Source organism: Eschrichtius robustus, chromosome 20 (genome assembly GCF_028021215.1).
Source record: "Eschrichtius robustus isolate mEscRob2 chromosome 20, mEscRob2.pri, whole genome shotgun sequence".
Lineage (NCBI taxonomy): Eukaryota > Metazoa > Chordata > Mammalia > Artiodactyla > Eschrichtiidae > Eschrichtius > Eschrichtius robustus.
In genome coordinates, this window is record NC_090843.1 from 42,002,477 (window position 1) to 42,027,594 (window position 25,118).

The following is a 25,118-nucleotide window of genomic DNA, read 5'->3' on the forward strand; positions in this document are numbered from 1 at the left end:
ATGCTCATTCTAGTAAATACTGTTAAATGGAAGAAAAATAATGCCTAATTCTACCACCTAAAAAAAACTTATGTTAACAGGATACTATCTGTATGTATACCCTGAAAGTTTTTTACATAGTTATGTTCTCATTGTATATTATTTATATTGTATTTTTAAACACTCTAACATTATGGCATGATATACATTTTTTCTTTTTCTTTTTTTTAATAGACTTTTATTTTTTAGAACAGTTATAGATTCACAACAAAATTGATCAGAAAATATAGCGATTTCCCACATACTTTCTGACCTCACATAGGTACAGCCTCCCCCCACTATCAACATCCTGCACCAGAGTGGTACATTTGTTACAATTGATGAGCGTACACTGATACATCATCATCACCCAAAATTCATAGCTTACATTAGGATTTATTCTCGGTGTTGTACATTCTATGGGTTTTGACATGACATTCATGAAAATGACATGTATCCACTAATATAATGTCATACAACATAGTTTCCCTGCCCTAAAAATCCTTTGTGCTCTGCCTATTCATCCTTCCTGCCTCCAACTCCCTGACAATCACTAATCTTTTTACTGTCTCCATAGTTTTGCTTTTTCCAAAACGTCATATAGTTGGAATCACACAGTATTTAGCCTTTTCAGATTCTATACTTATTTTTTATAAACATTTCAAATGACTGAAGTTATTCCATTGAGTGGATGTATAGTTGTCTTTAACCATTCCTCTATTGTTGTGCATTTGAATTAGTTCTCAGTTTTCACCATTATAAATAACACTGCACTGAACATCTGTATGTGTAAAGATCAAGTTTTCTCTGTATTTAAAATTATTTCCCTATATTAACTCTCAGCAGGGAAATTATTGGGTAAAAGATTAGGAACATTATAGTTTCTTGATATATATTGAAAGTTGCTATTGCCACCTTGCTCTTTTAAAGTGTTTAAAGACTTTTTATATCTGATGTTAAAAGAATTCCAAGTTTGCCACACCCTTACCATTTAGGGGCATTATAATTATACCAAGAATTTCCTAATTTGCTAGATTAAATTTTAATTAGCATTTGCTTATTAGTGAGTTTAAAGATTCTTCTTTATGATTTTTTTCCCCTTTGAATTGTCTATTCCTGACATTTGTCTACTGAGATCTGTGTGTATTTATTATTGACAAATGGTCCATATTAGACAGTACAGATTTCTTGTAGGTCATGAAAGTAAGTAATTATATGGTCAGTTTGCTGTTGGGGATGTTCTACTAATGAGTTCTCTATATAAACATTTGTAGTGTTTCATTTTTGTATTTTTCAAGAAGCAAATCTTTATGTCTTAATGTAAGACACTAAAATACTTTTATTTTTGAGAGCTAACTTTTTTCAGTCATATCTTTTAAAGGAACTCCCACCTTACCTTGGAAAACTGGATGTCTCATTTCAAAAAGGTAATAATTTACATTTGCAGATTAAACATTTACACTAAAGTGTATTCATTTATGCTGAGAATTAGAAATACATGTGCATTATCTTATGATAAGAAGTTCCAACTAAAAGTATTACCCTCAGAGCTTGTTTGCTCAGGCCTACAAATCTGAAATCTTGACGGTCATCTGACCCTGAGATTATGATGCCCAAAGATTTAACTGACTCATTCTATCTAAATTTATATATAGTTCATTTAAGCCTGAATATTAATTGAGAGAAACCCAGATATTATTAGGGGTACTGTATACTTCTAAAGCTTCAAATTCTAGAATATTACTATAACTTGTAGTAAATAATCCATCATAAATAAGAAGAATAAATGAAAAGAAATTGAAGCGACCCCTTTCAGATCCTTACTGATTCTATAATTTTTTCATTCTATGTTATTTAGCTACTCCATATTTTAAATTATTAGGAGTATTCCATTACTCAAATAAACCATCCATTTCTTAGTCATCTTCACTTTTTAATCACCAGCATAGCAGTTTTGTTTTTTTCTTTTGAGGGAACATTTCCCACAAAGAGATATGTCCCTTGGCCCAAAGTGTTAGTTATGTTAGGATGGAACATGTTAGGATGGAAAATACACAACCTCGAGATACAGGTGCTGAGCTACCTCACCTTCACAATTCAGCCTCATGTTTTGAATGATTTACATGTAACTTAGGAAAAGTGCAAAATGCTCATGTTGTGGTTCTTGGTATGGCTTGCATATAGTTGAAACCTTGGTTAAGCCAAGGATATATTGATATTAATTTTCAAAAGAACTGTAACTACTCTGTGAGCTAAATTTAAAATTGGCAGGTATAATTTCTCCTTGATTGAGAAACCTTAGAAAGCCAAATAAAAATCAGAAAACCGTTTGCATCAGTTATCTCTACAGGATGTTTCGATCTGATATTTGTTTGACTTTGCCTTCTAGATAAGTATTATTAAGCTTTTATTGATTTGAGGAAACACCTTTCATTCTTATAATTAGTAGGATTATACTTGCAAAGCTATTCAATGTTGGTATCAGTTGTGGACTTGGGAAGGTTAAGAAAATTTCATAAGTGAAGTTTTTCCTAGTTTTCCCTTTGTAGAGAGCAAAGCCAAAGCCTCACAAAGATTATAAGATGCTTTGAGAAAAAATATTTTTTAATTTTTTTCCTGGTTTTATATCTACCACATAAAGTCATAAAACTTTTGAACTTGAAGAGACCTTTGAAACCATCTAATCCTGTCTCCTCCTGTTACAGAAAGGAAACAGAGTCCTAAAGATGTAAATGAACTTGATTAAGGTTGTACAACAAATAAATGACAGAGCTGGGATTTGAAACTAGGTCTTCTCCTTACCAGGCCAGTGTTCAGCTATCTATACTGCCTCTCTATCTGCAGAGTCTCTTCAAATCCCATATTAGTGGCAATGCCACATACTCTCAAATTTAATAATTAACTTTTGTTCATATTGTATTAAACTCATATCATAATTAACTTAAAGACTATGCCTCCAATGTGAAGTTTACTGCATCTGAAACAGGCTAATATATAGTACTGTAAAAACTTGACTCAGATTAGGCAGAAAGTTGTTCATTTTTTTTCTCTTCTATTCCCCTGCTTGGAACTCTTCTTTTCTTTAAATACTGGAGGGAGGAGGAGGAAGAGGAGAGAGAGAGAGAGAGAGAGAGAATCAACTCTCAGAGGAATACAAATTTCAGGCCTCTTGCTTTCTTTGTGGTTCACAACTTAACTGGAGAAGAATTAAGTGTTTTCTTTTAAAAGATGCTTCGATGTGCCACAGGCTACATTAAAAAGTAAACTTAAAGAAGGAACATAAAAATGTGTTAACCAAAGGGTTTGTTATTATCTACCCTGCTTACTTGAAAGCAACCTCTTTTTCATGGAAAATACATAATTTGGATAATCAGAGTTGACTATGGTGATAAGTTTTAAAGTTCTAGCATGCTCCAGAGCTACTTCACTTGTTCCATCACCCAGCACATCCTATGGCATACTCCTAGTCTAGCGTTCTTGTTTTTCTGTTATTTTCCTCTTTCCCTTTTGGTAGTATTTCCCAGCTGGTTATTCTCTGCCCAAAACAATACTGGGGACAACTCCTTCCTCCAACTCTTTTTCTATATTCTCTGCTGGCCGAGTCATCTAATTTAAATACCTTTACATCACTTTAGCACACATTTTTCTCTTAGCACATTTTTATTTCCTTGTTTCCCCCACTGTTTGATGCAATATTATTCTTATTGTGTAATGTGTCATTTTGCTGTTCCAAAGTTAGTTTTGTCTGTTTGACCTTTTTCTAAGTTGATCCTTGCATACATCTTACTTGGGTGTGAATAGTTATTGCCCATGGTAATTCTTTTGACTGCAAAATTAATTTTTCCACACTTAATAAGCTAACAAAATTTTTATTTAACTAGAATAGCATCGTCTAAATAGAGCTCTCTATAGTGATAGAAATGTTCTACATTTGCACTGTCTGATACAAGAGTCAATAGCCACATGTGACTATTGAGCGCTTGAAATGTGGCTAGTGCACCTGAGTAACTGAATTTTAAATTTTATTTCATTTTAATTTAAATAGCCCTGTGTGGCTAGTGGCTACCCTATTGGACTGTGCAGATAGAACATCATGTTCAGACTTTTTAGGTTATAAGTAACAGAAACCAGTTTATGCTAGCTTAAGGGGAAAAAAGACATATATTTTATCATTAACTCTCTAAGATGTGGTGGATCTGATATTAAACATTTTTGGATCCTTGGGTACAAAAAAGGACTCTTCTGGCTTTATTCCATTGTTCTGCTTCTCTTGGGTCTTATCGTCTTTTACTGTAGATGGATTTTGGCCATGTGGCAGGAACATGATCACTGATAACTGTAAATTCACATCCTGCCTGTACTGTGACCCCAGGGAAAGGAAAAGTTCTAGAGAAATACACTGATTGGCCCAACTTGGATCATGTGTCCATCTTGAACTATTCACTGTGGACAAAGAGATAGGCTATTATGATTGGCCAGACCTAGGTCATATGCCTACTGTGAGAGTAAGTGCGGAGTGGGTCCTGTTTTTGACAGCCCAACCAGAACAATTTGGAATGAAGGAGATGCAGTTTTCCAAGGGAAGGAAGGATGCTAGGTAGGTAAAAACAATAGCTAAATTTTTTTAATGTATATAAATTTATTTATTTGTTTACTTTTGGCTGCATGGGTCTTCGTTGCTGCACGCGGGCTTTCTCTAGTTTCAGTGAGCGGGGGCTACTCTTCATTGCAGTGTGCAGGCTTCTCATTGTGGTGGCTTCTCTTGTTGTGGATCACAGGCTGTAGGTGCGCTGGCTTCAGTAGTTGTGGCACTCGGGCTCAGTAGTTGTGGCTCGTGAATCTAGAGTGCAGCCTCAGTAGTTGTGGCACAACGGCTTAGTTGCTCCACGGCATGTGGGATCTTCCCGGACCAGGGCTTGATCGCGGCGGATTCTTAACCACTGCGCCACCAGGGAAGTCCCAATAGCTAAATTTTTATGTATTAACAATAATTAACTTTTATAGTTCAGGGACTTCCCTGGTGGCGCAGTGGTTAAGAATCCGCCTGCCAATGCAGGGTGACAAGGCTTCGATCCCTGCTCCGGGAGGATCCCATATGCCGTGGAGCAGCTAAGCACCTGTGCTGCAACTGCTGAGCCTGTGCTCTAGAGCCTGCAAGCCACAACTACTGAGCCCGTGTGCCACAACTACTGAAGCCCGTGCTCCTAGAACCCGTGCCTCACAACAAGAGAAGCCACCACAATGAGAAGCCCACACACTGCAACAAAGAGTAGCCCCATTCACAGCAACTAGAGAAACCCCGCAAGCAGCAACGAAGACCCAATGCAGACAAAAATAAATAAATAAATAAATAAATAAATAAATAAATAAATAATTTAAAATTAAGTTTTATAGTTCAATTCTGTAGTTTAAGTCCAAACTCTTTGAGTTTTAAGTACTTGAAATCCATCTCAAGATTGTTTGTTGTGTTTTTTTTAATCTGTTTTTTTTTTTTTTAATTTATTTATTTTTAGCTGCATTGGGTCTTCGTTGTTGCACGTGGGCTTTCTCCAGTTGCGGTGCGTGGGCTCCTTATTGCGGTGGCTTCTCTTGTTGCAGAGCACGGGCTCTATGTGTGCGGGCTTCAGTCATTGTGGCACGTGGTCTCAGTAGTTGTGGCTTGTGGGCTCTAGAGCGCAGGCTCAGTAGTTGTGGCGCATGGGCTTAGTTGCTCCGCTGCATGTGAGATCTTCCCAGACCAGGGTTCGAACCCGTGTCCCCTGCATTGGCAACCGGATTCTTAACCACTGCTCCACCAGGGAAGCCCTCAAGATAGTTTAAGAAAAGTTTATTAAAAAGAATTTATTGGTTCTCATAACTAAAAACTGTAGAGGTTATATGCCTTCAAACATAACTGATTCCAGTTGCTCAAGCAATAATTTGTCTCTCTTATCTCCATTTCTTGGGTCCACTTTCATCGATGTTAGCTTTGTTCTCAGACACACCTTCTCCACGTAAAGATGGACCTCTGATAACATCAAAAGTACATGGTCCATTCAGCTGAGGATTTCAGACAACATCACCTGTGGTCCATATTGCTATGCTTAAAAGGTCATGTGCTTTCTCTGTGGCCAGGGAGGCAAAGCCAAATGATTGACAGTCCCATCAGAATGACCCAGAGCCCTATCTGAATTACAAGGGGTAGTAAAAAGGCAATAAGAATAGAATACAGAACAGACAAAACAGTAACAGATTTTTTCTTTTTTTTTCCCCCATTCACATCCTGCTTTTCACATGAGTCTTTATTAAAAAAAAGTTTTCTGAAATGGATTTAATTTACTTTTTTTTGATATGCTTCTTTGTTTTGATTTGCCATACAATGAGGATGAAATAAAGGGTCTTTCACCATTTTGTTATTCACAGATTAGTGGAATTGACATTTCAGGTGGAAGGGGAAATTTTATAATCGTTATATAGTATGTATAGTATATAAGTGATTAGAGGCAAAAGGAACTAGGGAAAGAATAAAGAAAATGACCCTCAGGAAATAAAAAGAATGATTAAAATCCTCTTCTGATTTTTTCGTGACTCAGTTTTCTTTGAATAACTGCATTGATATAATTCTTCAGCCCATTACTGATTAGCATGTATTTCCCTTGCCTAAACATATTCTCAATCTCTGAAAATTCAGTGATGATGTCATAGCAAAACTTTAGAAACAATCTCAGTATCCACTAGTAGGGTCAAGGGGATGAAAAAAAATTGTTTTCTTCTATCCTTTTAGGTTCTTAGCTGGACTCTGTAACAAAAAAAGAGATTAACAAGAGAAAAACAGAAGTTTATTAATATGTATGTGTCATAGGAGAAACTCAGGGATAAATTATTCAAAGGCGTGGCTAGAACTTGAGTTTATATAGCATCTTAAACAAAAAACCAAAACAAACAAAAAAAACCAATAAATTTTCAGAGAAGTAACAAGACAAAGGAAAAGTACTTTGAGTGTCCAGGGTGGCAAATTGTGGAAAGGTAAATATATAGGGGATTAATGGACGATAAAGGCTAGTCAGTAGTTTGTTATGTAGAGTCCTTGGGTGCTGACAAGGGTCTAGGGTTGCTGTTGATTAATTTTTGTATAATTTAAGTCTTATTTTTTGGCAGATAGGGGAAGGGCAGAGAGCTTTTCTTGTATCTGCTGCTTCTCAATTGCCTTCACTTCAAAATAATCCTTATGCCAAAATGGCATATTTTGGAGTGGCAAACTATGTTCCCCTTCAAGGGGAATGGTTAAATTTTAAAAATTAAATTGTTGTATAGCTGCTCAGTGGAGTATTTTAAAACCTTTTAAAATAATAATTACAGAATAGGATCAGTGGATTATATCAATGTCAATATCATGGTTATGATATTGTACTGTAGTTTTGCAAGAGGTTACCATTGGGGAATCTGGGTAAAGCCTGCACAGATCTCTGTATTATTTCTTACAACTGCATGTGAATCTACAGTTATCTCAAAAAATTTAATGGAAAAAAATTTTAATCATAATCATAAATACAGCATATTAACATGCAATACTTATTTTTACTTATGTGAAAAAATCAGCTTAAAATCTGAAGGGACCCTATATTATAACTCTATTAGATTATGCATAGGAAGAAAAGAGGAGAGAAAATACACCAAATGATCACAATGGTTTTATCTAAGTTGTTGGATTTTTAGATGATTTTTCTTTTCTTCTTTATATTTTTCATCATTTTGTAAGTGTCCTACTATGACTACATACTATAACTTTTCTAATCATCGAAAAACTGTAAGTTATCTTTTAAAAATACATTTAAAAATCTTGCTTTCTCAGCATGCCAATGTGAAGGAAAAGATAACCGAATACCATTACTGAAGGAAGTTTTTGAGGCCTTTCCTAACACTCCTATTAACATCGATATCAAAGTCAACAACAATTTGCTGATTAAGAAGGTACTTAAGGCATTGTGTCCTCTGAGTGCGTTGCATCCAATTTCATCCAAACTAAATAAGGCTAGAGTAGGTGCCTGCATAGATTGATAATGTTCAAGGAAATGTGATACTCTAGGGATCAGTATTGTTTCAAATACTGCCCTGGTAGAAGACATCACTGTACTGTAGGAAAGCCTGTTTCAGAGTGACTTGTCATGTCGCAGTCATGGATAAAAGTGAGCTTCTGTGAACCCATAGCCCTGGCATTTACGTAATTAACTTCTTCTAGTTTCACTTGTTTCACTTGTACTTAGTTTATAGCAAATTACTAAACAGTTGTATTCTATTAAATAAATCATATAATGGTAAAATGTAATTTCTTGTACTTTATAAAATAATCTGAATTTATGTATCAGTTCTTCCAAAATTTTATAGTATGCACTGGCAGATAGTCAGTTTTAATCCATTTTTTAAGTGAAATCATGTAAGTGGATTTACAAATAGGCACATGCATAAAATTTTGAATTTTCACATGTAGGTTTCAGAGTTGGTGAAGCAGTACAGACGAGAACACATAACAGTGTGGGGTAATGCCAGTTATGAAATTGTAGAAAAGTGCTACAAAGAGGTAAGCTTCATAAATGATACAGAATGATCTATTTTTGTTGTTGTTGTATATCTTTAAATGTTAAGTAAATACAATAATATATATTTTTTTAATATCTTATTTCATAGCCTTGATGCAAAGGCAGACAGTACTGGATGGAAGCAACTAACCAGAAATTTACTAATAAAGATGATGAATTTATAGATAATGGATTTAGTAGAGATAGTGGACCTTGCAATTTAAGTTCAATGTAATTGGACTGGCTCACGGAATTATTATTTTCACATGGTAATATTTTATTACCATGATTATTTATTATAAAATTTATATTTTATAAATTATTAACATTTTATTAATTTTATTATGTACATTATAAAACCAAATATGATTTCTATTTTTTAGTGTCTCGTTTTTGTTAGGTAATCAAATTTTTTGGGTAATTTTGAATTAAGGGAAGTATTTAGTCCTTCAACTCTGTAGCTCAAGCTTTTCTTTACCCTACCTCCCAAATAGAATTAATCAAATTAAGCCAGGATCATGATTATCAGGTAGTATATAAAAGTAGGGCCATCCACCAACTGAAATTTTTCTGTTTGAAGAAAATATATCTATAAAAAATTAAGTTGATATATTTTGAAATGGTACACTAAGCCTCTATAAGCAAATTTAGCTATATAATCAGCTAGGAGGATTTGAAATTCAAAGTGTTAAAAAACCTTAAACACTGAAGATTCTCTTTCAGAATACAAGTGATAGTGCAGAAGGAATATCATGACACAAGTAGCAATTCTAAAATACAAAGAATTCTTTTGAGAAGGCGTTCCTTCCTAGCAAAGAAGGCAAAAGCATAGATCCAAGAACCATTACAATTAAAAGTACAATTAAAAGTAATGAGGCTCTCATTAAGGCAAGTAAGTTTTATTTATGTGCAGCAGGCTCTGTGAGATCCCAAGGTATCTGTGTACAAAAGGAGAGAACAGAATAATCAATGGGCTGAGTGGCTTCAGATCTCCAAGAATTTAGGACTAAGACTTCCATAACTAATCATTGTCTGATAGTATTTTCACATGTCATTGAAAGGGAGATAATATACTGGAGGCTTCATGACCTGCTGATCTTTTTACATCATTCAAAAATTTTTTTCAAATTAAAAAATAGTGATAATAGCAAATGCTAGAGAAGATGAGGACAAACTGGATCTCGCCTGCGTTGCTGGTGGGAATGTAAAATAGAACAGTCACTCTCTTAATTAGTTGGGTAGTTTCTTACAAAACTAAGCATACACTTATCATATTAACCAGCAATCTTACTCTTGGGCATTTATCTCAGAAAAATGAAAACTATGCACACAAAAACCTATACATGAATATTTATAGCAGATTTATTCACAATACCAAAATACTAGAAACAAGCCAAATGCCCTTCAGTGGGTACGTGGCTGAACAAACTAACACATCCATACAATGTAATACTATTCAGCAGTAACAGGGAATGAATTATTGGCACATGCAACAACCTGGATGGTCCTAGAAGGCATTTTGCTTAGTGAAAAAAATTAACCTCAAATGGTTATATGATTACATTTATATAACATTCTCAAGACTACAGACATGAAGAGCAGATTCGTGGCTCCCAGAGGACAGGGACTTGGTGTGGGTGCAAATACAAAGAAGTAGCAGGAGGGAGTTTCTGTGTGGTGATGGAACAGTTCTGTATCTTGATTGTGGTGGAGGTTACACAAATCTATACATGGGTTAAAATTGCATCGAACTATACACATGCACAAATGAACACAGGTTTTAAAAATGGTGAAAACCGAATAAGGTCTACAGTCTAATTAACAGTAATATATCAGTGTCAATTCCTGGTTTTGATACATCTGGCTACATCAAATTTTACCATTTGGGGCAGCTGGGTTAAGGATATACAAGACTCTACTGTATTTTTATAACTTCCTGTGACTCTATAATTATTTCAAAATAACAAGTTCACTTTTGGTCCAGAATCACAGAACTTTTCCCTTGATTCACATATTTTTCTAGAAGCCTCTGGCTTTCTGTCATTTTAGGATTTAAAAACTCCAAAATTTTCAGCAGCAATTTTCAAACACCGCAGTAAGAATGTCTCAACAATAATTGTCATTTGTATTATGAACATGCTATATAATTAAGTCATGTATCTTTTACAATTCTTAAAGTATGATTTATGAGAATTTCATATTAGCTCTTTAATTCCCAGATGCTAGAAACTAAAAATATAAAAATAAAAGAAAGTGGGGGGGACAGTGGTGCTGGGAAAAATATGTGGCACTTATTCTCATCTAATGACTTTTTATTCACTCATACTTAATGCAGTTGTTTTTATCCTTGGCTGTATATTGGAATTACTGGAATTGTTTCAAAAAATACTAATGCCTGGGTCCCATTCCAGATATTCTAATTTAATACAGGGACAACCAGTTATTATGCCAGTGGTATGCCAGCATACCGCTCCTAGCCCTCTCCTACCAGTGGCCTTGCATGGCTCTCCAGAAGTACCAGTTACTGTTTTTAGTTCTCTGGTTCCAAAGTTGCATAAGTTTTGAGGGTCAGCCCCTAGCCCTATTTCCTCCTATGAGCTCTGTTATTCTTAGTGTATGAATTTGCAGAAATCAAAGTTTTTTCAGGGACTTGTATACTGTGTTGCAGCTGGAACACCTGTATATAAATAAACTGAAAACATTACAAAGCAGCATGTGAACTTAGGAGCAAAAGAAGTCCTCAAACTTATTTACTCCATTTTTAAAAAATAAAGAAGTAGGTAATTTAGAGCTAATATTTAAAATAAATTATGTTTTTGCATGATTTTTTCAATAATTACTTTTATACAGAAATATTCAAATTTATTATAATGTTTATTTGTTTTAAAGACAGACATAGGAGGAGCTGGAGGAGGCGGGTATGGGGAGTTGTTTACTGGGTACAGAGTTTCAGTTGTGCAAGATGAAAAGAGTTCACATATATATGAAGCTTGCAGTTGAAGGGTTTGGGGATCTTGATGAACACATTTTGTAATACAAACTTAGAAGGGTGGTTAGATTCTTGGACTAGTTTACAAAGTCCTATTTACATTTGAAAATATGTATATGTAGCTGAAAGGTGACATATTTGCAACACCATTAATATATATCTATATTCGTATCTGTATCATAGACTGTTTAAAATTTTATTATATATATGGTTATTGAATATATAGAAGGTTACTGAATATTTCATTTCTTTATCTTGTTCCATTAAATTTGGTATGCTTAATCTCTACTGATAAGGACTAGCAGTGACAGACAGAAATGGTATAGCAAAAGCAGAGAGTAAGGAATAGAGAAACTTGAGTATCAATACTATAGGCCTCCAAGATAGATCCTGACCCATTTGTCAAGGACTAGTCATTTCTAAGTGTGGTGTGTTAGAAATGGCTATTGATAATTCAGGGAGTACTTTTAACAGATGTCAAGATACGGTCTTGGGAAATTTTGAAGGTTGTGAAATGAACCTCTTTATTTGAACAATTATAAAGTAACATACAATATTGTTTGTGTCTTTTAGAATTCAGAAATTCCTATACTCTTCAGTTTACAACGTGTTCTGCTCATTCTTGGCCTGTTCTTCACTGGCCTCTTGCCCTTTGTGCCCATTCGAGAACAGTTTTTTGAAATCCCAATGCCTTCTATCATACTGAAGTAAGTGGTTACCCTGTCTTCATCAATTCTCAATTACAGGAAAACTAAGATGAAGACTTGTTGATATCAATGATAAAGAATAGATTGCTCTAGTTATTTCCATATTTGATATAATTAAGATGCGTTCTCTAAAATGAATAATAAAGGTTTTTAAGGATTTACCTGACCCATTTCAGGTAACAATGACTTTCAGTGCCTGTGTACTCAGAAGTCAGGTAAAAAGAATGAGCTTAATCATTGAAACATCTAGTAGCAATTGCCCTCCAACTTCCCTTACTTCCTTCTGCTTGATTGACAACTATACCCAGCTGAAATTCCATTAAGCTCCAAATTCACCACTAGTATTAAATCACCACCACCACCACAACAATGCAAAAAAACCTCTGGAGATGGGAGAAGAAAAAGGATAGAGTTAGTTTTTATAAGATAGTTCCATATTTATGTAATTTCTCTGCTGGGTATAAAGCCTTGCTTTTCACACACTAATTTACTACAAAGATAAAAATATATAAAACACTTAGCATTGCCTGGCAAATAATAAGCAGTCAATAAATGATAACTTTTATTGTTAAATTATCTTTTTTTTTTTTAAAGTATTTGTTTATTTATTTATGGCTGCGTTGGGTCTTCGTTTCTGTGCGAGGGCTTTCTCTAGTTGCGGAAAGCGGGGGCCCCTCTTCATCGCGGTGCGCGGGCCTCTCACTATCGCGGCCTCTCTCGTTGCGGAGCACAGGCTCCAGACGCGCAGGCTCAGTAGTTGTGGCTCACGGGCCTAGTTGCTCCGCGGCATGTGGGATCTTCCCAGACCAGGGCTCGAACCCGTGTCCCCTGCATTGGCAGGCAGATTCTCAACCACTGCGCCACCAGGGAAGCCCAATTATCTTTCTCATTATTATTAGGGAGCTTCACCTCACAATCTCCTACCCTTATAATGTCATTCCTAGCTATACATTTCTAATAATAACTGAGCCATGACAAAGGAATTCAGAGCTTCTGAGGAGATCATTTAAATGTGATTTCACCTGCATGAAAATTCTTTTCATGCCCACAGAACTTCAAAAAAAATCAATCTGAACACTAGTACATCAGTCATTAGGAAATATCATTAAGAGAAGCAAGTTGATCAGTACCCCTGTACTCAGCATCTATGTTTCATGCTTGTCTTCCAGTTTGAATTTGTTCGTGATGACTATGTTTATTTTGTCTATTCCCAGTTATATTTACTAGCAGTGTTTGTAGCTGTTTCTGAAAGGAAACAGCAGAAATCATTCTTGTCTACAAACAAACCAATTTTGTTTGCTAGATTAAAATAATTCCTAACCATTTATTCCTAAAGTACTTAGCTTTCCTCTGGTCAAGAGTGGACTGTTGTGCTCTCTAGATCATCTCCATGTGTTCCTTTTAGAAGCAAATACTGTTAAAAAATAGACATATGAACAAACTTCATAGAATTAATTTTTTTCTCTAAAAAATGATTATGGATTAAGACACTGGTAGGATATTATGTGTTTGTATGTTTTATTATTATTGTTTTAAAAAATTTATTTTTGGCTACATTGGGTCTTCGTTGCTGCACGCAGGCTTCCTCTAGTTGCGGCAAGCGGGGGCTACTCTTCGTTGCGGTGCGCGGCCTTCTCATTGCGGTGGCTTCTCTTGTTGCGGAGCACAAGCCCTAGAGCGCGTGGGCTTCAGTAGTTGTGGCACGCGGGCTCGGTACTTGTGGCTCGTGGCTCTAGAGCACAGGCGCAGTAGTTGTGGCTCACAGGCTTAGTTGCTCCGCGGCATGTGGGATCTTCCCTGACCAGGGATAGAACCCGTGTTCCCTGCATTGGCAGGCGGATTCTTAACCACTGCGCCACCAGGGAAGTCCCTATTATTTTTTTTAATGAAAGACAGTGGGTACTTCCTAAGACAACATAATCATTTGTGTTTAATGAGGTAACTAGTATTTTGAGTTATTAAATTCTTGGGATTCCTGAAATTGCAGTCAGGACTTTCTACCTGGGCTAGAGTTAGTGGGAAAAAAGGAGTTTATTTAGAGAGCTTCAAATAAAAACTGAATTCAGAGAAAAAGACAAAAAATGAATTTAGTGTAGATAGGAAGAGTTAGAAAGGAAATAAGAAATGAAGATCTGGGGAGAATAAAAATCACTCTGTGCTGTTTAACTTAGAAAGAAGCTGAGGAATCTTCATAGTAGAGAGACTGACTAATCAGAGATGTCTCTGGACACAACCCAGAGTTAATGACACAGGTGCTGCTCTAGGCGTCAAAGAGGTTGAAGAAGGAGCTCAGCTTAGGTCTAAAAGTCAAGTATACTCTTTCAGTAGGAAAGATATTTTAAAAGGACAGGGCCTAGGTCTTAAAACATTGAAAGTGAAAGAAAAAAAATGCCTTTACGGTTTTTTTTAGTCTCATTTTTACCCCAAATATCTTTTAATCCATAGTAAAGTTTGGTTGTGTGTTTAAATCTACTACATACAAAATTACAGCAGACAAAGCAAAAGAAAGAGGCTTCACCAGAAAAGAGAAGAGACATGAGTTCTGGGTACCCAGGGTCTCTGGAAAGATAACTTATTAATTTTAACCTTTGAATTGTGGTAGCAAAAAATTAGCTTGAAATCAATGAAAATAGAAAACCCAAATGGGCTTTGTTTGAATTTATTTTTGTCCTTTTCCAAATATTTTTTAAACATATACTAAGTGCAGACAAGGCACTCTTTTTGTTTTTGTACTTGTTTTATTTTATCACACTGATATATTCCTGTGTTTCTAATTTATGATTTAAATTTTATTTTGTCTCAGGCTAAAAGAACCACACACCATGTCCAGAAGTCAAAAGTTTCTCATCTGGCTTTCTGATACGTAAGAATTTTAGTTTCTTGATATACAAATTATTGTTTTAACTCTATTAAATACGATGCTTATAATTTAGAGCAGGCTTTCTACATGTAATTTGTAACAAGGATGTGTTGAACATCTACTATACAAATGGATGATGTATGAATCATTTAGAACTAGCTTAATTGCTAGTCACAAAACCTTAAGAAGAATTGAGAGATAATCTCATCAAACTCAGGAGAAAACTGAGCACCCACCTACCCGAAGTTAGATGATTTACAGTACTTGGCGTTATGTAGCTGGTTAGTAGCAGAGCCGGGATATATACCCATCCCCTCTACTTAGTCACTGTTTCCACGAGCCTGCAGTCAAAAATACAGTGAAAAGAAGTGTGTATAGCAATGCAATATATGTAACAGTATATATTGACTAATGGCACATTTCTCAGGAAAATGGTGGGCATCTATTTGGGGGGCATCTACTTTAGATAAAATGCCTTAAATTCTAAGACATGTTGAGTTTAATGTTAGGTAAAACCCACAAAGTTATTGTGCTATACTTTGCTTTAAAGTGGAACCTTGAATGCTTAAATAATAGTCATAAATCACAACCTTTTATTACTAGCTCCTCTTTCATAGAGTTGGAAAACTAGTTGTATCTTTTCTCTGTGCCACAGGGTTTCTTCTTTTTTGCTGTATTCCTGAATTAATTTCTAGTTTTTAAGGATGCATTTTTAATTGGTGTTAAATGCATATGATTTTTAGTTTCCGTTACTTAATCATTCTAATAGACATAAACAGAATAGAAATAATATGTATAGCTTTTCAGTACAGTAAGTTCCCATCTTGTTCAAGTGATTTGTATTCCAGAAGTTCACTTTTAAGTTAGTTATTTGGAACTGAAAAAAAAATGCTTTTTTTTTTTCCTATATAAAGGATAGTGTAATTAATGGACATTAGGTTTCTTTTTTTATATATATAAATTTATTTATTTATTTATTTATTTATTTTTGGCTGTGTTGGGTCTTTGTTGCGGCACGGGGGCTTTCTCTAGTTGTGGCGAGCGGGGGCTACTCTTAGTTGCTTTGGGTGGGCTTCTCATTGTGGTGGCTTCTCTTGTTGCGGAGCACGGGCTCTAGGCACGCAGGCTTCAGTAGTTGTGGAACGCAGGCTCAGTAGTTGTGGCGCACGGGCTTAGTTGCTCCGCGGCATGTGGGATCTTCCCAGACCAGGGCTCGAACCCGTGTCCCCTGCATTGGCAGGCGGATTCTTAACCACTGCGCCGCCAGGGAAGTCCTGGACATTAGGTTTCTAAGATAGCTCACAAAAGACTAATTCATTTTGTAAATGGACTGTGATGTTATAGAATTTGACCCAAGTTCACTGCCTTATTTTAACTTGGAAAGTTAGGAACACCGACTTCCCGGTTATTTCCCGCTCTCATTATGGTGCCAGCAGGGAAAGTGAGGAAGCCCCTTCTGCACTGAGCTGCTTCAATAAGAATACGTCTCCTGGGGATCTAATGGCAGCAAGGAGTAGAAAGGAGATTCAGCAGTTAAGATACAAATGCATCCACAGCAGCTATTATTGCTTGAGGCCGTTGGTTATGTTGCCAAAACATTGGGATTAAGTTCAACTAGGAATTTTAAACTCTAGATTGACTAAATTAGGACTGAGGACTAATTTTAGTCCTTCTTTAGGGCTAAGGAGTACCTAAATCTGTTGTGCTTTTCTTTTCTAGTCTACTAATGAGAAAAGCTTTGTTCGACCACCTCACTGCCCGAGGCATTCAGGTAAGTTTTTGGAATGATGCATTTTAGAAACAGCATAGTTTAGCAGTTTAACACAAGTTTAAGGGGCAGGAACTTTTAACTGACTTAATATGGTCCTGACTCTGCTTCTGCTGCTTTAATGGTTCTCACATGAAGACCTTAAGCTCTGCCTTACAGTTAGCAAGAAAGTACTGGCATTTCAGAGTTCACCTATGTATTGGTGAGAATAGCTGAAGCCGAGGGGTGGGACGGTCATATTTAATGAGCAAAGTGGAATTTGTTTAAAGGGCTCAATGATTTCTTAAAATTGCAGGTTATTAAAAGGTTATTTTTAAGTGTGCTGAGATTGTAGTGGATACATGCTACCATGAAAACAATTTTCTATTTTAACATTTCTTCTCATATTTCTCATGTTTCTAATTTTCAGGTGTATGTTTGGGTATTAAATGAAGAGCAGGAATACAAAAGAGCTTTTGATTTGGGAGCAACTGGGGTGATGACAGACTATCCAACAAAACTTAAGGATTTTTTACATAATTTTTCAGAATAGAAAAGGAGGTACTCAGAAGCATTCAAAGAAAACATGAAAAGACCTAAGAAAAAAAATTGTTATTATTTCCCTAAGCCATTTCTGGAATGGTAAAAGGTTTAATCAGTTAAGTGTTTATTACCTCATTTTTAAGCCTGTCTGAGAATGTAGAAACTATATATTGTATATCTATTTTAAACAATATTGCATATTTTACATTTGTAAATAGTTTGTTTAGAAAGAAAACTGGTTATGAGATGTAAGTAGATGATCGATCAAGATTTCTGTATATGATGCAGTATTCTACTATTATAAGTCATTCTGAAATCAAAGACTATTGGATAAATTTGACATTAGCCTTCACTGGAATAAGATCAACTAATTAGTAAGACAGAATTATTGAAGGCCATTACGGCTATCCCAGTTGTCTTCTTACTTCTAGGTACATCTTAGTTAAAGGGGAAAAATACAGTGAAAGGAGAGCTCGGAAATCAGTGATGTACTTATCTGACAAGTTGAACATTGTTAGCAGAAAGCAGACTCCAAGAAATAACTGAAAGTTTATTACATGATCAGAAATAAAATCTGTAGACTAAATTCGAATTTTTTGGTTGCTGTTATCAATAGGGACATTCTATTTGGAATCTTTTTCAGGTATGTAACAATGCTACTGTGTCTTTTTTTTTTTTTTTTGTAAACATTAAAATTGGACTTAATTGTAAATTAAGACAAGATGCAAATAGTCACATTTTTGTTTCCTCTAAAGAAATGTACATTTTCCATTGTTGGCAATGACTAACTGTCTGGACCTACATCTAGATGTTAAATAACATCTTGAATCCTAATAATCATATGAAACTGATGAAAGTGCATATCACTGTGTCTAAAACTTATAGTATAAACCACCTCCTCCTGATCTTTAAGAATTTATTCTTCTGAATATTAGTGGAAACAGAATTTCCCAAAGCATTAGGCATCACTTTCTCAGATTTTCTGATGTGACTTCATGTAAATCTGTTTCTAATCTTTTTGACTTATTTTCGTTACCTCTCTGGGAGGTAAATATAATCTGGAACATTTGAAGTTTGCCAGCTAACAGCTACAAAGGATGATCATACTCTCCCACCTGTCCCTGGATGACATAAATGACATTTTTTTTTTTTGTTTAAACTGAAATAAAATTTTCAAAAACAAAATAAGGGTTCTTCATTGGTGGTGATTTTGTTTTGCAGTCCTAATTCCAAATATGCTTTATAATTTTTTTTCAGAATTTAATGAGATGGTAAATTGATAGTGTAACTCAATACACCTGAGACTTCTCTCTAGTGTAAGGAAAATAAAACATAGAAACACTTCTATGGTAAAGAAATTGCCTCTTGGTATTTGAGTAAATAACTTGGGCAGGTAATCCATTAAATCCATCATTTTCACTTTCACTTATAGTAATTTATGATTATAGTTGCTAGAGATCTTTTTGATCATCTTTGATATAATCCTTTTTGCAATTTCCCCTTTCCAAATTTTGCTTTGTTATGATTCAGTTATGATGCAGTTCATATTATAGGGCCAGCATATATTTTGCGTCAATCAGTAGAAGATAAAGTACCCAGCATGGTAAAGATGTTTAGAAAGTCATGTTTTAAAAGTTTGATGATTTTATAGTCAAGGTGACTTCAATTCATTTAATAAAAGTATAGTATCTATAACAAAAGAGTTATCAGATAACATCTGAATATTGCTCTTCTGATTGGGGCATCACATTTTAAAAGAGGTTAGATACCCTTTCATTTTGAGAGAGATATTGCTAGGCATTGTGTGGTAGGGAAGGCTAGAGAAGTGGTCAAAAGATGGGATTAGACCCTTTGCCTGGGATGAGGGTAGCACTAGATTTGACAGACCCAAGGACTTCCCTGGTGGTCCAGTTGTTAAGACTCTGCACTCCTAAAATGCAGGGGGCACGGGTTCAGTCCCTGGGTGGGGAACTATGATCCCCACAAGCCATGAGGCATGGCCTAAAAAAAAAAAAAAAAAAAGATTTGATAGACCTATAGTCCAGCATGCCAGTAGAATCCTAAATACATGGCAGTGGACAGCAGTTGACAGGTAGGTATTTCAGTAGGCAATTGGCATGAGGGAATTTTATTTTCTTACTATCATTTTTTTTTTTTTTTTTTTTTTTTTGGCCGCATCGCATGGCATGTGGGATCTTCCCCAGCCAGGGATTGAAACTGTGTCCCCTGAATTGGGAGCGTGGAGTCATAACCACTGGACCACCCGGGAAGTCCTGCCGGAATTTGGGAATTTTAACTTGAAGTAGTAAGAGTTTCTCTGTAGGACTAGGGTCCGAGGCATGTTACCAAGGCAAAACAGGACACAAGTTAGAAGAACTAGGACCCAGATCTTGGAAAGAAGCTCATTTAATAGAACCGAAGAACAGAGTGATAACGCTGGACTAATTAGAGTAGTAAGTTGACACTGAGTCCCAGAGCTGTTCAACCTCTCATTTCTGGCCAGGACTTGTTCTAGAAATTGGGGTGTGGCCCTGGCTACAGGTGGGCATCTAGTAGCGCAACTGTGGTGAAAGAATGGCTGCAGTGGGGTAGGAAAAGAGAACATAAAACATCAATCATCGTATGTTCTAGTACGGGAAATCACTGACACAAAATACAAGGTGAACGAGTCTGCTTAGAGTTGTGCAACAGGGTGGGCCTGAAAAGGTTAAAAAAAAAAATATCAAGAGAGAATCTGCCATAGATTAAAAAAAATTTCCTTTCCAATTAAGGAAAGCCATGAATGCCAGGTTGAAGAGTTTGTTCTGAATCAAAAGTCATGTGTCAAGTAGGTGGCTAAACTTGAGACGTTAAAAACAAGAACTGAAACTGCCAGACAATAATATAACATAATCATTTCAGTACCAAAGGGAAAATGTAAATAGCAGTCAGAGACCAGGCACCAAAACAAGATCAGGACCAAAGTGGTCAGATCAAAGGTCAAAGAGATCAGAATGCTGGAGCATACCAAAATAATTCATAAAGCCATTAGTGATGTTTAGCTTTTTCTGCCTTTTTTGTATAACACTGACAAACTATTGTTTGGAAAGTTGGATCATCCTATAAGCTGAAATAAAGATATAAGCCTAGACCAGAGAATAGTCCAGAAACCAGGTCAGAAGGCTATACAGATCCAATTAACATTAGATTGCATAAAATTTAATTTGGCAATAGTCTACAAGATGGAAACTCTTGCAGCAATCCAGGAATGAAGTAATAAGTGTCCAGATGATAGCAGTGGCAATGTAAGTAGGGAAACAATGAATCTAAGCATCTCTGTAAGGGAAGAATTAATAAGAGTTGGTGACTAGATGAGCTTAAGAGGAGAAGAGAAAGTTCACTACTAACTCCAAAGCTGCAGGAAAATGGGGAACTTGGAGAGGTGTCCGGTTTGGTGGTAAAAATAATGTATATGGGTACTCTTTGAAATGACAGAAAGGTGTTCAAGTTTAGGTATATTAGCCCTAGGATGAAAGGATAGATCTGGAAGAATAGATTTAGGAGTTTTGTGTACTTTATAGGTATTGCAAAGCTAGCACTTTATTTTTTATTTTTTAGCATAAATTTCAGCTGTTTTTATTTTTATTTTATTTACTTTTTAATGTTTATGTTTTTAATTTATTTTTTTATTTTTATTTATTTATTTTATTTTTGGTTGCATTGGGTCTTCTTTGCTGCGTGTGGGCTTTCTCTAGTTGTGTTGAGCAGGGGCTACTCTTCGTTGTGGTGTGCGGGCTTTTCATTGTGGTGGCTTCTCCCGTTGCGGAGCACGGGCTCTAGAGCTCAGGCTCAGTAGTTGTGGCACACGGGCTTAGTTGCTCTGTGGCATGTGGGATCTTCCCGGACCAGGGATCAAACCCATGTTCCCTGCCTTGGCAGGCGGATTCTTAACCACTGAGCCACCAGGGAAGTCCCGAAGCTAGGACTTTAAAGGTGATATTAGTTCTTTCTCAGTATTCTACTTGCAATTTGAATAGGTTGCTATGCCACCAGAAATGCCACCACTTCATACCACAGTGAGACTGAATGATAACATTTTTCCCCATTCATTTATGCCCTCTTCTTTCAAAAGTAGAGAAGTCTATAAAAAAAAGGCCTAATTTTAACTCATTGCTTATGAAAATAATACAAATACATTGGTCTTGTTTGCCCACTAGTTTTAAATTTTAGTTCCTTGAAGCCCCAAGACGGGGCCTAGGCAGCTTCTGCTGGGTGAGTTGGGATGGTTATGCTAAGAGGGGGCTGAGCAGGTATAGCTGGGTGTTACCCCTTCCCAGTTGACAAGAGCTGCTTCACTTTTTTCTGTTTCATATGTGAGTTCCACATAAAGTTTGACTTGAAAAAGGAGTTTTCTGCAAAAAAATTTTTTCTTTGCTTCTGTAATCTTTGATCTAAGATCTTTTCACCCTTCGGCCTTGAGTAGAACCTCTCTTTGTTCCTTCCTTCCTAACTCACTCTAATCCTTTTTCATTCAGTCAGTTCCTCAAGGGTTTATGGTCCTTTCTGGTCAAAAACTTTTCAAGAACAATGAGTTGGGGATATGAACAGGTAATCCACATATATAAAAAGTCAACAATCAAAAAATGTTTCACCTCGCTAGTAATCAAAAACCTATAAATGAAAACAACGTTGAGTGAGATACCAATTTCTAACTCTTAGAAGGGCAAGAGTGAAAGCATTGGTGAGAGGCATGGGGAAACAGGCACTCATGAACTGTTGGTGGGAATATAAATTGGCAGAACACTTTGAGGATTAATTTGACAGTATCTTTAAATATATCCTTTCACTCCAAAATTCCAGTGCTAGGAATAATATCCTAAGAAAATAGCAGGACAAGTACCCAAAGGTACATATGCATAGGGAAAAGTTAGAAATAATCTAAGTATGCAACACGAAGGAACTGGTTACATAAATTATGATAAATCCAAATAATGATATTATTAAAATATTAATGTTCTGTGTGTACTGATGTGAGATATTATTAAGTAAAAAGGCTAAGCCATAAGACCATATACTCTATAATCAAAAAATATTTATATATATTCATTTAAAAAGTGAATGATAGCTACCAAAGTGTTAGTTGTGGTTTTTATGATGATGGAATTATGAGTGACTTAGTTTTACTTGTCTGTTTTCTAATTTTTCTACAATTAATAGAGATCAATTATTTTTAAAAGAATTTAAAAATAAAAGCCTTTCTAGCTACCACAGATTTGTTAGATGTCCAGGGCCTTAGCAGGTGACTTTTCTCCAAATTCTTGAGAAGAGAAACCTTTAACTGCCAACTTGGAGTTGACCAAAGAATCCAGCTTTTCTGCTTAACCACTTCTTTCTTGTTGATTTGTTGATCAGGAAAGAGGGATTATGGCTTTGCTTTGGATATGATCCAGAAATTATCTGGACCTTTTTAAAAAGTTCATAATTCCAGGCACTTCCCTGGTGGTGCAGTGGTTAAGAATCCACCTGCCAATGCAGGGGACACGGGTTTGAGCCCTGGTCCGGGAAGATCCCACCTGCCACAGAGCAACTAAGCCCGTGCGCCACAACTACTGAGCCTGCGCTCTAGAGCCCACGAGCCACAACTACCGAGCTCGCATGCCACAACTACTGAGCTTGCATGCCACAACTACTGAAGCCCGTGCGCCTAGAGCCCGTGCTCCGCAACAAGAGAAGCCACTGCAACAAGAAGCCTGCACACCGCAACTGGAGTAGCTCCCGCTCGCCGCAACTAGAGAAAGCCTGCGTGCAGCAACAAAGACCCAATGCAGCCAAAAATAAATAAATAAAATAAATAAATTTATTTTAAAAAATTCATAACTCCACAACTCAAAGACATTTACTTTTTATTAATTTTTTGCTCTATTTTCTTCTATCTTTTTACAGTGCATAGTTTTTGGGGTTTCTACATGGTAATGATTACACTGTTATATGTACTTTTACATTTTGGGGTTTTTTCCACTTAATATTACATGAACAGTTTCCCATGTTATAAATTCTTTTAAAAAGGTAGAATGCTATTTAACCGAGTAGATGTGCCATGGTTTACTGAACCATTTCCCTGTCATTGGAAATTTGTTTCCAATTATTCATTATTATAAATAATGCTGTGATGGGCATTCTTATGTATACCTCACCCCCTTATACCCAGTCATGAAATCCTAGATATCAAATCTATTTATTGATATTTCTTTTCAACCCCACTGCCACCATCCTAGTACAAGCTACCATCATCTATAGACTGGAACAATACAACTGCCTTCTTTTTTCTAAATTTAATGTAATTTATTTTGAATAGGTAATATACTCACATAAAGTACAAAAGGGTATATGGTGAAATTTCTCTTTCCCATTCCTATCCTCCAATCACTGAATTCCCTCTCTGGAGGAAGTAGGAAATCAATATGATCACATATTTATGCAGTGGGTATTTATTGAGCACCTCCTGTAGGTCAGTCACTTATTAGAGCTGGAGGTATAATGGTAAGCCAGATAGACATCATATATAGACTCATGGATCTTACATTCACTTTGAGAATACAAACAAAAAAAGTGGACAAACGTTCATTTCAAGTTGAAACAAGTATTATGGACATAAACAAGGGACTGAGATAAGGAAGAACAAAGTCAAGCTTATTCTAGGTAAAATGGTCAAGGTAGGCCTCTTTGAGGAGGTGGCATTTATACTGAGATCTAAAGCAAGAGGAATGAACCAATCAAAGAATAGGAGGAAGAGCGCTCTAAGCAGATGGAAGAGCTTATGCAAAGGCCCTGAGGCAGGAAAGAGCTTGGTGGGTACTAAGAATAAAAAGAAGAGGCGGGACTTTCCTGGTGGCCCAGTGGTTAAGACTCGGCACTTCCAAAACAGGGGGCGCAGGTTCGATCCCTGGTTGGGGGACTAGGATCCCACAGGCCGCCGGGGGTGGCCAAAAAATAAAAATTAAAAAAAAAGAGGAGCGGGATGTGACTAGTGAAGAGCTTAGCTATTCATGGGAAGGACACTTCCTCCATTGTAAATGAAAAAAATCAAGGTACAAATAAAAGCAGGGCTTTGTTCTTTGTTGGTGGGAAGATTAGAGTTTTCATCCAATGGTTTCTAATTTCCCGATGACAGGTGAGACAAGGTCTTTGCTAAAACTGGGAATGGAGAAAGGGGTGCAAAAGTTTTGAGGAAACAGGAACCTTTCTGTCATAGTCACCTTGGGAAGTGGGAATGTGTTCCTGTTAGAGAAACATGGTGGGGTTCTTGGGATGTGCTGAGTGCTAATTCGAGGCTTGAGATTCTGCATTTAAAATGAAATCAATTCAGCTGTGATTTATCAAGAGTCAAACGTGTTGATAATTTGAACTAGGAGAGTAAAAGCACTCTTGAAAAAAGTGAGTGGGGGAAAAGAGTGAGCAGAGAGTTGAGCCTTAGAATACGCTCAAAGGAAACAGAGAAGGTGTGGCCTGAGAAGGAGGGAAGTAGAGTGTCCTCAACCACATGAAAGAAGAGAGTTTAAGAAAGTGGTTATCAGCAGTGTCCCTAATAGGACATTGAGGTCAAGGAAGGCAAGGGCTGGAAAGGATGACTGCATCTGGTTTAAAAGGAGGCCTCCTTAACTGGGATTTATTTATCCCTATAGTTGATGGAATTGATACCAGACTGCGAGGGGGAAGAGGA

At 36.3% G+C, this 25,118-nt stretch overlaps 1 protein-coding gene across 3 annotated transcripts in view; it reads left to right on the top strand.

The window, feature by feature from the left end:
- Positions 1 to 17,558, top strand: part of GDPD1 (glycerophosphodiester phosphodiesterase domain containing 1) — a 39,642-nt gene extending 22,084 nt beyond the window's left edge. The window contains exons 4-10 of one of the 3 annotated variants that reach the window (XM_068530845.1): positions 1,385 to 1,445; positions 7,850 to 7,968; positions 8,486 to 8,575; positions 12,136 to 12,269; positions 15,073 to 15,132; positions 16,849 to 16,900; positions 17,307 to 17,558. In XM_068530845.1, coding sequence (XP_068386946.1) covers positions 1,385 to 1,445; positions 7,850 to 7,968; positions 8,486 to 8,575; positions 12,136 to 12,269; positions 15,073 to 15,132; positions 16,849 to 16,900; positions 17,307 to 17,429 — 639 coding nt within the window. In that variant the 3' untranslated portion in view covers positions 17,430 to 17,558. The remainder of the gene's footprint in view (positions 1 to 1,384; positions 1,446 to 7,849; positions 7,969 to 8,485; positions 8,576 to 12,135; positions 12,270 to 15,072; positions 15,133 to 16,848; positions 16,901 to 17,306) is intronic. The other 2 variants (XM_068530846.1, XM_068530847.1) reach the window with 2 other exon arrangements.
- The last annotated feature ends 7,560 nt before the right edge of the window (positions 17,559 to 25,118 follow it).